The 12,860-nt window shown below is 41.9% G+C and overlaps 2 protein-coding genes across 2 annotated transcripts in view; one reads left to right on the plus strand and one right to left on the minus strand.

Moving 5' to 3' along the window:
- Nucleotides 1-1,224: 1,224 nt before the first annotated feature.
- inka1b (inka box actin regulator 1b) lies at nt 1,225-3,948 on the plus strand. The gene is made up of 3 exons (XM_080495734.1): nt 1,225-1,302; nt 1,379-1,423; nt 2,617-3,948. The coding sequence occupies exons 1-3, from the start codon at nt 1,273-1,275 to the stop codon at nt 3,553-3,555; spliced, it is 1,014 nt and encodes a 337-aa protein (XP_080351860.1). The 5' UTR covers nt 1,225-1,272; the 3' UTR covers nt 3,556-3,948.
- A 112-nt stretch (nt 3,949-4,060) lies between these two features.
- uba7 (ubiquitin-like modifier activating enzyme 7) overlaps nt 4,061-12,860 on the minus strand; it is a 31,094-nt gene continuing 22,294 nt past the window's right edge. The window contains exons 22-24 of the mRNA XM_080495729.1: nt 7,307-7,408; nt 6,024-6,106; nt 4,061-4,978 (exon numbers count right to left, since the gene is read on the minus strand). Coding sequence (XP_080351855.1) covers nt 4,846-4,978; nt 6,024-6,106; nt 7,307-7,408 — 318 coding nt within the window. The 3' untranslated portion in view covers nt 4,061-4,845. The remainder of the gene's footprint in view (nt 4,979-6,023; nt 6,107-7,306; nt 7,409-12,860) is intronic.

The following is a 12,860-nucleotide window of genomic DNA, read 5'->3' on the forward strand; positions in this document are numbered from 1 at the left end:
TTTCAATAAACCCAGACAATAATTTTGTAAAATCACCTTTCGTTGTTCTTTATATAAAATTAAAATCTTCACCATACATCATTATTCCATATATCCTGCACAGGTCGTCAGTCTATCACATCATCCGTACCATTATCAGTGAATCCCTTTTATGCTTCTTCATCTTTAATTCATTTATGTCACAATTTGCATACATTACATACAACCAAAATGGCGTGAAAAGAACTATTTGAGCATTCAGGTGATAAATGGTGCTTTGACAGATTATGACTGCCAATGATTATTAGTGGGATTTTAAAGGCAAAGTTATGCTTTTATTTGACATCAACTTAAAAATAAAAGGCTCCTTTCATGCTTTATCATTAAAAACCCGGACAGAAATCACAAAATTGGCAAATATAATTAGCAAACTAAAGCTAAATTAATAACCAACATTTTTGCATACAACCATCTCATTCAACATTTGTAAAATACATCTCTTTTCCTTTTGCAGAGACTTCCACAGTTTTCAATTATAAAATCAAAAGAGTGCTTAAGCAACACACAAGAATAAACCTCACCTGTGTGATCTTTGATCAAAGGTGACACATGATGTCTGATCCGTGGAGGAGAAAAGTCATTTAATGCCTGCAGGAAACGTGTCTTCTGTTAACGCCTCACTGATTGAATTGAATATTTCTCTTGAAGTAAACACAAGAGTGTGTTTCAACTTCATCACAATACACAATCAAAGAGGTGCAGCAATGACACGGGCTTCATGTAATTAATTTTTTTATCTGCAACAGAGGTGAAATCTTGAGAGGATATTTGCACTTCAAAGAGCCAATTAGAAGAACTATCGACAGTAACTCACTCCCTCCACAAGGTGGCAGTATGGCGATTTCAGTAAATCGGCACATCTGTCTGGAGGTGCTGAGTGAGACATAGAAAATGCTTTAAAGAAGAAAAAAAAACTTTCTAATGAATGTAACTATTGTCTTTAGTGCGATTATTCATATTTAGAAGTTTTTTGGTTTTTTTGTTTAAGTTTTTTTTAGTAATTAAATCAAATCAAGACGTGGAGCGTGCGGATACTCGATACAGGTCTCTCGCAGGAGGCGGGGTCTTGATTCAGGCGTCTTGTGATTGGCTGCCGTCGTGATGCTGAGCGCTGATTGGCTGAACGGCAGAAAGTCATCATGGCCAAAATCCTCTGACAGCCCCGCATCCCGGACCAGAGGAGGGGGGAGACACGCGCAGACGCATCTCCTTCTGTCAGCTGTGCATGTGTGGATGTGTGGGATTATTCTGCACCCAAACAAGGTGAGTTTCACTTCTACAGCCTGAACTTTGATGTGTTTAATGCTCACAAACTGAACGCATGCTTCTTTTGTTTCAGAAAATAATAACAACCCACAGTAAAGTACTGTCTCAAAACGCAATGGTAAGTTGTTTTCTTTATCATTTAAAGGATTACCAATGTGTCTTGAAATGTTGTACTCTTCACTTTGTGTTCAATCAAACACTTGATGGATTGGTTCTAATATAGGCCTGCTTTGTGTTTCACGACTCTTAGAAATATTTTTCCAAGGCTGCTAATTTAACCCTGAAGTCACAGTACAGTCAAAGCAAACTGTCCTTGGCAAAAGGCATACAGCCGGGTGAATCACCTCTCCCCTTTTGTATGTATGCAGCCAAGAAGAACAGGGCATTTTAAAAGTGGCAGACTGACCACTGAGTCCCACTGTGGGTTTTCCTCTGTATGTCTGATAAATCTCCCCCGGGGGCCAAATGGTTCAGCGCCCACAGCTGTGATAACATCATGGCACTGTGGTGTCCTTACTACTCCAAGCCAAACAGTGGCAAGAGAAAGAGACTGAACAAACCAAATATTATAAGAACACAAAAAAACAAACTGTGTGAGAGAGCAAAAAACAAAAACAAAAACAAGACTTTTGTATGTGTATGAGGACTAACTTGGAATTTTCAATAAAGGAAAATGGCATTTTCAAAAAAAATTTGTAAAGCTTGGAAGGAAGTTTTTCTCTCTCCATCTTTTCATCTGTTCATAAAAACAAAAGAAATGGTATGATTCATAGTGAATACATGATTTTTGTGTAATTCCAAAATGTTGCGGTCATTTCCTGCTTTTTACCACACACCAGTCAACTTCCTGTGGAGCAGCAGGAGTCCGGATAGGATACGTGAGCCTTTATATTTCACTGCAGATTCACCTCCACTCTGTCCAAACTTCCCCTTTTAACTTGAGAAGGCAGAAAGAAAAACTTTTTTTTTTTTTTTTTAATTCCTGTGTGAAATGTGTCTCTGGCTGTCCAAGGGTGAAACGTTTTTTTTTTTTTTTTTAGGGGCAATAATTCAGCATGGAATGGTCTTAATAAAACTGCTCTGAGGTTTGTCAGGAATACTTCACTTGTTATATGGCAACAGCGCCGAGTGATCTCAGCTAATAAAAATCTTATTGGCCCAGTTGTGGGAATAACACAAGGAACCGTTCAGACCTCAGCAACTCTGGCCAGGGCATGATGGGATATTTTGGAAATCGGCAGCACTTTTTTTTTTTTGGTGGAAGGGCTGTCTTTAAATATACTGAAGTCTTGTGTCTCTCTCGTTGTGCAGCTGTGTTTAAGAGATCCTGCCGACTGCCTCCGGGATCAAATGCAGTACATGATGAGATCCTTGCAGGACCTGAAGCAGATAAGCCGGCCGAGGCCGCTGAGCGAACCGTGCGTTCAGTCCTTCGCCGTGACTCGGCTCTGCAAGCAGAGAGCACATCAGGAGCGACTCGCTCGACTACGCGTCTCCGACGCCAGCGAAGCCAACACGTACGATTCTGCCTGCTGCCTGGCCAGCCCGCTGGAGGAGGAGGAAGAGGAGGAGGGCGAGCAGGAGCATGAACGGCTGGCCCAGGGCTCCCCCGGCAGCGAGAAGAGTGTGGACTTTGATTCCGGCTACTCTGAGGCTTCTTGGCAGGATGAAGGTGTGGTGCTGAGGAGGACCAGGAACGTGAGAGTGTCCTCTTCTGCATGTCTCCGGACAAACATTGGACCTTCGGGTCGCGTTCGGCCGAAGTCGACCTCGGACGCTTGCCTGGAACGCTGGACTTCGTTCGAGGCCGGCGACCCGGAGGACTGGACGGCGTCCCTGTTGAGCCGCAGCAGAAACAGACAGCCCCTGGTTTTGGGGGACAATAGCTTTGCCGACTTGATAAAGAACTGGATGGACCTTCCAGACTGTCCCGAGCCAACAGAACTGAGGCCCAGTGCAGGCCGGCGTCTCGCCAAAGACATTCTTGGTAATATGCGCCGGCGACTGGCAGGGATGTCTAGAGGTGTGGAGATGAGGCAAAGGCCAGCGGACTCCACGAAGGCCCACAGGGCTGCAGGAGCTCCCAAGCGGATGTCTTGTCCGGTGGGGTTCCAGGGTCTCAAACCTTTCTTTCACCAGTCCCACACAGGACTGCATCAGCTGGACACTGACTTCCACCAGTTCACCGCCCTGATGAAGACGGGCAGCCGGCAGCCCATCATATGCAACGACATCATCGGATATATTTGACTGTTCAATCACAAATGTCAATGAGGCCGTTTCATTTTTCAGCATCAACACCTCTGAAACAAAGGGGATTTTTTTCCCCCCGGTTCCTACAGAAGTTTGAGCAGCGCTAAACATTGCAAAACCTATTAAAAAATAACTTAAAATTCAAAGGTATTATTTTCGTCTTTCATCAGCTTTTTTGAACATTTCATGACAGCGTGTGTCGCAGGAATCCTGCTGTCGACATCTGCATAGCGTTTGGTTTCATCCTTTGATGGCATCCCAGACATGTTTTTGGAAATACGCTTAATAGCTGTTGGAAAACCACACAATGGAGACACTGAAGCTTTGTGATGTGTATAAACTGCTCAGGATTTTATGTTGGCAAAAATAAAACAAGTGTGATGTGGTCAATCCATTTCTGTGTATTGCTGTGGAAGTGGATGGGCAATTCTAAGGGAGTTAAATTGAACAGTGACATGCACAGACTTTTAAAAGTTCTATTTATTGCATTGTTGTTAAAACATCTTAATCACAAAGAGCATCAGGCATTCACATTCCCAATCATATAGCGACGATGAACTCCTATAGGCGATTACAGATATGAGATGAAGCGCCCGGTATGATCTAAATTTCGAAAAGTTGACAATGTTAAGACACGTCGACGTGAGAGTGGAACACATTGTGAGGTTGTGGAGAAGCTGAGGAGTCTCACAACAGTCTGACAGATGGATGCAGGCTCTTTGTTCTCAGCTGCTCTGGGATTCCTGGCCGAGGTGAGGAGAGTGTCTCGCTCTCCTCAACACTAAAAATAGTACAACATCGAAACTGCACCGCACCACCATTGGCAGGTGATCAAATCTTGAATCAAGCAGCCCAACAGTTAGTCAAATATAAAATTATTATTAAAATAAGAAAATGTCAAGCAAGAGTTTAAATGCAATTGTTCCCTCTCCCAAAACCTCAGTTTTTTTCTTTTCCAATACAACAAAGGAACAAAGTATAGATCCAAAGTGAAGGATAGCACACTGATCAGTTTAACTGATTAGAAATGGTCCCTGAGGAATTTATCCAATGATATTCAACAATACTCAAATTGTTCTTGTAAATCAATCTTTTCTTTCCCCCCACTCTTTGTTGGTTTATATTTTTCTTCCAATAAACAACAAAATGGGACAAGAGAAAGACACAAAATAACAAAGAAATAATATAAGAAATAAAGAAAGTAAACAGACTGGAGTGTGGGAATGAGTAAATCAAGTATATCCAGTGTTTCGGGCCACTTCAGCTGTCTGAGATGCAGCGACGGCGTCACTCAAGCAGGTACCGGATAGTCGGGACGGACTCACAGTCTTCATCTTCAGCAAATGAGGGGATCAACTCCAGCATCTTCTTGTGCGGAGGGATGTCTGCTCTCGTCACTGTCTTCACCACCTCCGACACGCTGTGGAAATAATGCACACATTGATAAATGCAAAATAATGAGTAAAACTACTTCATGTCTTTAACGTTTAGGTGCTTTAAAAGGAAGGTACTGCCTTTAAATGTGCATGTCACAAATAAATGAACAATGTTCATTATTCAGGTATAAACTATCATTCTATTAACTTTTATCTTGGTCTAAAAACAACTGAAAAAAATGAAGAAAAATGGCTGGACACTTTCTTGGGGTGATTTCTTTTTCTTTCTTTCTGTGTGTCTGAATTTTCAGGGCTTTGTTAGCTTCAGTGGCTCAACACAGGAAACCTGAGGCGAACCAACTGCACAGGAAGCGGGGTACAGCAGGGAGCATTTGTCATGTCGGGTCTGCCGTCCACATGGTCGGCACTCCGCCTCGCTGCTCTGGAGCCTAATCTCACCACAGCACCCAAAAAAAAAAAAGTCTCCCCGGAGACACGGCTCGCAAAAACTAAAAAAATATAAAGACAGCATTCTTTTCCTGAGACCTCACACAAATATAAATCAGATTAATAAAAATTCACCAAGTGAAATCAGCTCGGTCAAACCTCATTTGTTATTAGTTTCACTTCCTGTGGGATTCAAAACATCCTGCAGGATCTACGTTTCACCGTGACTGATAGCTGATGGGGAGAGTTCACACTAGTGATATGTGACTCATTTCTAAACCCCCTCGGGTTAATTGGAACTGCCTTTAATGTGCAGCAGCTCCAAACAGGCCCAAACAACCTAATTAACACCTTAACTTTAGTCCTCAACAAACAGAGGGAAACCTGAGGAGAAGTCTCACTCATCTGTGTGTGTGTGTGTGTGTGTGTGTGTGTGTGTGTGTGTGTGTGTGTGTGTGTGTGTGTGTGTGTGTGTGTGTGTGTGTGCGTGTGTCTCCTTTCCTCGCAGGTTCAGGGGAAACATCTCATCCTCCTATTAGTTTCTAAACAAACAAAGGAACACCGCTTATCACGGCCACTTATCTGTGCAGCAACAGTGTCAGTGCAACATTTAGAGATTATCTTTGTTTTTACTGGACGTACCTCTTCTTCAGCCTGTCCTTGTGTCCGTTGTACAAGATGGCTGTTCCGTAGAAGAGCATGCAGACAGTCAAGTCATACTTTTCCTGCACAAACACAAACGATCAGGTTCAATATGCAGTGCAAAGACATGCGTGCGGCCACATGCTTTACACAACTTTGATTTTAACGCAGGCGCGAGTCTGAAAGGCCAACGAGGTCTGTCCCATAACTCTAGAAGTTCAGGAAGTTCTGCAGCGTCTCATCTGGCAGACCAGGGGACACGACAAGTTAAAGGTTAAATGAAACCTGCAGCAATAACAACCGATGCCAAGTTATTTCACCTTCACCTCCTAAAATAAACAGACATAAAACAAAATCAGTAGAATCAATAAACCAAATGTCTTTTCAGGACAAGAGCGTGAATGCATCAAAAGTAGGCTGGAGTTCCTGTGGTGAGACGATCTGCTCATCACCTGGTATATGTAACCTTGTAGTAAGTGAAAAATCACAAGATTAACGAGAAATATTCAAAATAAATACCACAACAAAATACAAGAAAAAAACGCAGCAGCATATTCCTGAACCTTGCTTTAATTTCATTGCTTTATTTGAATGTTTCCAGCTTGACATTTTCTTTGGAAATTTCCCCACAATTAAAGGCTGCAGAGTATGAATGAACACATTTTATTAAATCTGTCCAAACTTACTATACTTAGAGGCAATCGGTTGGAACAGCGTTAATGGCAGCTCACTGTTCTCCCAGTGAGATACAAGCTTATATTGAATAAATGCGACGGTATACTGTACGTATTTTGAAACTCTCCAAAACAAACAACACAATGATAAACATGAACGATAACATAAGAAATGGTGGGAGTGACATTTGTAAAGAGGATGCACTCGGTTGTCGATGCTTCTGCTTTTGCTTGATGATAAGATGAAGGTCACGTAACTGTTTAAATACAACAACGTCATGGTAATGTGTGGACGTAACACATTGACTGGAATCTACATTTGAGGCAATTCTTTTAAAATGGTTTTCTCGGTTTGAAATCTTTACTCGTCCAACCTCAAACTTTATAGTCGATTATGAGAAGAAACATACGGTTTATATAATACTGCGCTTGTGAATGGTAGGTGTGGAGGGGGCCGATAATTTCCAACAACAGGATTTGTGTGTGTGTGTGCGGGAGGAAGGTGAACAGGTTTATTTCCAATATAAAAAAATTAAAAAAACATTCATAAAATGTGTTCTGTGTTGAAGAAAGTGTGCTTCCTTGCCGAGAGGAGTAAGGAGGCCGTACCTTGACATACTGGAACAGATCTTCCAAGGTCATTTCCTGCTGGCCACTGCGTCTGCCCTCAACCAGGAAGCCATCCCACAGGGTGTATTTCTTTCCTGCGACCTGATGATGGAAACATTACACACACACACACACACACACACACACACACACACACACACTCGCTGTGAGGGAAGTGTGTAAGATGTTTGAGGCCGTAAAGAGAGTGCTGGGCACTCAAAGACAGGAGGGCTGCATTTGTCATCGCTGTGCCACAAAGCAGTTGAGAGCAATCAACGAACAGGTCAAGAAGAAGCTTCCTGAAGTGACTCGTTTCATTTGTCACGTCGCATCTTTCTGCCTTCCGTCTCACAGTTTTTCAGTCACTGAGAAGTTAAAGCTGAGGAGTAGCAGCACAGATGCAGTTGAACTGATTTACATAATTTGCAAAATACACAGTCAACGTCGCAAGATTGGTGCCCACTTTTCACAAACTTCTATGGCTGGTTTCAGGATTGTGAACATGACCTAACATGTGTACATGACTCCTAACTTGTCCGATCTTTATGGTCAAAACACCTTTCCTAATCATTTTAAATATTACCCCATTACCAACTTCACTTTTATTAACCTTTATCACACTTTGACGTCTCATAATCAAACACAGATCACCAAAACACATTTTTAACACACGTTTATGACTGCTGGATTGAAATCCAGCCACTTTGTTAAGTAAAATCTGGTATAACCGCCCGCTCTTCCTTCTCCCCTGAAGGCCTTCCTCTTGCGCTTCACGAATACCCTCTCCTATAAAACCCTCTTTTGATGGAACGTCGGAAATGCCAGCATTTCTTTTTTTTTTAATTCTTATAATATTACCCTCACTTGCAAACTTTGCTTTTGGAATCAGAACTAACAATATTTTAATCATGTTCTATTTGACTGAGCTGATACTGATAAAGTATGTAAAAAAAGTAAGTACATTTTGTTTGCCTCACTGTTTTTCTGCACTGTTGGTTCTTGTTAACTGTTGTTTGGAGGACTGAAGAAGACAAGTGGACAAATTGGCAACTGATCACACGGAACTTCAAGCTGGCGGCAGCACAAGGAGGTGGAGGAGATCAATAAAGAAACACAAATCTGATTCTCTGTACGGTTAACAAACAACCCAGTTGTCGAAACATTACATTCTCGATGAAAGTGGTGGATGAACATCCTGATTTCATGCTCATCAGTGCAGCAAGGCTGAGTTATGATATAGAACCCGTGACTTGACAGAACTTCAGGCAATCACTGAACTGCATGTGACGCGAGGACAAAACGTCATGTGAGTCCTAAAGGAGCATCCACATTGATTCAAACAGATATAAATGATTTGTTTCCTCTGCTTCAAGTTCCAGAGTAAGCACCCCCCCCCCCCACCCAAAATAAAAGCAAAAAACACACTGTCGTCATACCTCTCACGTCTCATAGGATCAGGTTTTAGGACCGATGACCCGACAGTGACTCGCCATCCTACAAGTCATTATTCCTATAGGATCGACCCCTGACCTCCAAACAAAGACACACTACAAAGTCCTGACACCCAGACTGATCAATTTAACCCCTGCAAACACACACGAGGCTCCTCTGTTGCCACTGGATAGCGTTCCGCCCTCACATGATATCACATGTTTACACTAAACAACATAATCCAAACGTGTGAGACCTAAGGGGCGGGAAAAAAAAAAAAAGTACCACCTGACCGAAACGGGCCAGGATTCCTCACGTGCAGGAAATTGAGTCAAAATATGTCACTTTGAACGAACCTCGCTCAGACACAGACCCTGTCTGGTAGCAGAAGTTGTGAAGATCAAAACTTGGCTTGAGCTGTGAATACCAAAAACTGCGGCTGAACCTGGTACCAATTATCTCTGCTCCGGCAACCAAGGGGAACTTTCTGAGCAGCCCGCACTACTCCCAGCACTCACGGGGTTTTTTGGGTTGATGGGAGACACACTCGCAGCACGCTCTCCAACTGGTTGTTCATGTCCTTTGTCCCAGTTTTCAGACAAAGCTCATTTTGTTTGCAAGATGCACATCGTAACCCCAACGTGATTGGCGCTTCATGTGTGAGTAAAGTATTTGAACCATTTTCTTAAAAAAAAAAAAAAAAAAAAAGCTTTTAGTTTCTCTTTTTAAGAAAACATCATTGTCAAACTGAAAAAACAAACAAAAAACAACCTTATTTTTCAGTAGTCCCTTGTCAGACATTTTCCTCAGTTCTTTTGTGAGTGGATGCTGATTCTACACAATGCGAAGCAGGAGTGCAGGGTATTTTTACTCGCTACCCCCCTCCTCCTCTCATGTCTGTTGCTCCACTCCAACAGGAACCCGAAGCCAATCACCTCCCATATCTGTGAGTATATGGAGCGGGTCTATAGAGAGACGTTAACTATTCACTGGATAAGGAGGAAAGAAAATAAACAAGCATGCTTGAAGCAAACTGGCCTTCTGGAAACGGCTTCAAATGGTTTCCCACAAGCAGAGCTCTGCTATACTTTTGTCATGCAGCTTCGACAATAAAAATCTAGACGTTCCAACAAAACTTTTGAATTGCATGTGAAGCAGAAAGATATTGTGTTCCTCTCGGAGAAGTATTAAACTGAAGTGTGGAAAATAACTAAAGCTGCTCTGCCGGGAGACGCCACAAAAATCTACAGCATGTGGTGGACACACTTTTACTGCAGGATTTATTTTTCTTTTCTTTGATTATACTTGAAAAGCAGAAAATAAAAAATTGGTTGGGGTTGTGGTGTAGAATTACAGTCACCTGTTAAACGGAGAAGTGCACGATGGACAAACCACAAGCAGACAAGCTGGAGGAGAGGACAGCTGCCATGACGGTCAGCACAAATGCTTTATTCCAAATGTGCTGAGGAGATCATGCCGAAGACAGCTGATTATTTAACACAAGCACTGACTCAATGCGGGCATTTCTCATGAAAACCATTCGATTAAACCACTACAACTTAGGTCTGTATGTGCAATCTACTTCCCACTATCTATAATGCACAAGGTTTTAAAGGTGTGCATGTTAATTTAGTCTCTAACATTTGCATATTAATAAAAGAAATGTAAAAAAAAACAGTGTACTTGATAGCTAATAAAGTACAGCTGGTGGTTTGGAGTCGGTTTGTCTGAACAGTACTGAGTTTAACTCCAGAGGATGCAGACGTGACAAACAGCCACTCCATTGGTCTGGTGGCATGAAGTCTCAGCAGTGAACATATGGGAAACATATATAAACTTACACTGGGTCTGCCTTGTCATTGGAAGTTCGCCAAAATTCTCATCTGCTTTATAGTCTCAATTGCAAACGGCGCTTTGAACTTCCCTCTGAAACATGAAGCAGCTGTTTGCCAAAACAATAAGTTCCAACATATCTAGTGTTTCAATGCAACTCATGATTTCTCAAATGCAATTGATTCTCACCATGTGTTGAATATGCGCGTACAAAGTTCCATAGTTCTTCACTATGCATGTTACTAACTAATTCTCTCTCCCTACGTGGCAAGTTCAACTATGAAGTTCCTCATCTGACTCGCAGCCAAAGCTGCAGGCTGCTTCCTCTTGTTGACAGGAAACCCAGAGAGCTGCCTTTGTCTTTCTGAAAAACCTGAATGTCAAAAAGCAAAAGCAATTATCTAAATCTTAGGCCTCATATAATATAGAATAGACTCACACAACTTCAAATCTCCTCTTTCTATGAAACTAAAAGTGAGGGCTGGATACAGATAAAAAGAATCAAAACATTTCCATTGTCATTAACAAAGTCAAATATGAGGAAAAAAAGACATTGATTGAAGTTAGGATAAATAAAAGGTCTTCTCTAATTATAATATACAGCTGCATAATGTGAGCAATTCCCCTTCACTTTACTGACGTCGACGATCAAAAGGCCGCCAGGACCTGGCTGCATCATGAAGTCTGATTTCCAACAAGTCAGAGCAAAGATCTGAAAACCTTGGCGAGAACCCGAGGCAAAAGCCGACGGAGTTTTGGTTTCACTGTCTGTGCCTCCAATCAAACATGTTATCAGAGGAAATTACAGGATGCAAATTGGTTAGTAGTTTGCTGTAAAACTGAAAGTTTCTTGGTTTAGAAAAAGCACTTTAAAATGTGTTTAAAATGTGTTGAAAGGAACATTTTAACCCAAAAGCGAAGGTTGTTTCTATACTTCAGGACTATAAAGTTGTTTCAACCATCACATGCAGGTTATTCGCTCAAGTTTCTTCTTCTGTCCTCCGTTATTTACACACAAAATAAACTAAACATGACTCGTTAGACTTAATTGGTTCAAAAATAGATACGGTCACTTTCCGTAGTTTTATGCTGCATATGTCCAAACACAGTATTTCCTTTTCTTTTTAAAGTGAAATAAGAGTGCATAAGGTCTTCCCACAGATGAAGCTTTACTTGTTTCATCCTATGTGTCTTATCTTTATTTGTTGTTGTTTTTTTTTTTACTACACCATGACCTGGGAACTGTGAGTCTGAGTCTGAGAAAAGAAACATTACAAGACACCAAATATGGCCCAAAAAAGTCCGAACCACCATGTCAGCACATATAATTTCATGCCTGATAGGATGTGACATGTGTACTTTTTCATAAGCATGACTCAGATCTAGAACATTTTAAAACTTCCTATAAGTTGAACACCTAAGAGCGACCTATGAGAGTGGTAGAGCTTCACCAACATGAGCATCTGAATGCGGTTGAAAACATGCAGCACCATTGAAAAAGTGACAGATATTAGAAAAAAAATGTAAAAGCAACATAATCTAAAAAATAGAAGATTGAGTTGATGGAGTCAATAGAAGGTTAATTCTGAAGTCGAGACAAAACTTTGAATCATATTTTCTGAATCCCACAACAATATGAAACTCCACTCAGGCAGTTTGCAACAAGTGACCTGCAACATCACAAACTCTCTTACAATAACAGCAAAACTGATTAATGGAGCCCAAAAATAGACGGCCCAGTCTCCAGATATACACGAGGGCATTGGGAATGCAGCCAGAGGAAGTCGTGCTAATGAACCCGATAAAGAAACAGAAACAGTCGCGGTCCAACCCAAACACACCCGGGCAGGTTGTGAAGCACCACCGCTGCATCTGGAGGGAAAACGTGAGATTCCATAATGCACACTTCAGTTTTGCCCTTTTTGGACAATAGGGCACTTTTGGGGACAGGAAGCTGGGATAAGTAGGGAAACTATGATAAGTCCTCCTACCAACGGCCCACCTCATGAAACACCTCTGCCGAGTCACGCTCTGCTCTCAGCCTCGATACCTGGCCTCAATCCCAACAGTGGAAACATTTTTACAACCCGTTGTGGCAAGAGGCCTTTTTCTTCAAAGGCGGCTATTTTCCTTCGGACGGCTTCAAAGTGAGTTTCAGAGGAGGCAGACGGAGGATCTGCGTGGTCTGTTGAGATCATATTTTCATCTTAATCTCTTTTAGTTTTACTCAGTTTTCCTTTTGTAGACGATGTGGTAAGTCGTCGCTAAGACCTCAACTGAGCCTTAAGCT

This window comes from Blennius ocellaris, assembly GCF_963422515.1.
Source record: "Blennius ocellaris genome assembly, chromosome: 4".
Classification (NCBI taxonomy): domain Eukaryota; kingdom Metazoa; phylum Chordata; class Actinopteri; order Blenniiformes; family Blenniidae; genus Blennius; species Blennius ocellaris.

What these genes read in the sequence shown, in the direction of transcription:
- inka1b (XM_080495734.1), top strand. Translation starts at nt 1,273, where the DNA reads ATGTGTGGGATTATTCTGCACCCAAACAAG. An exon ending in TTATTCTGCACCCAAACAAG is followed by an intron (nt 1,303 to 1,378) that starts GTGAGTTTCACT and finishes CTTTTGTTTCAG; the next exon opens with AAAATAATAACAACCCACAG. An exon ending in TACTGTCTCAAAACGCAATG is followed by an intron (nt 1,424 to 2,616) that starts GTAAGTTGTTTT and finishes CTCGTTGTGCAG; the next exon opens with CTGTGTTTAAGAGATCCTGC.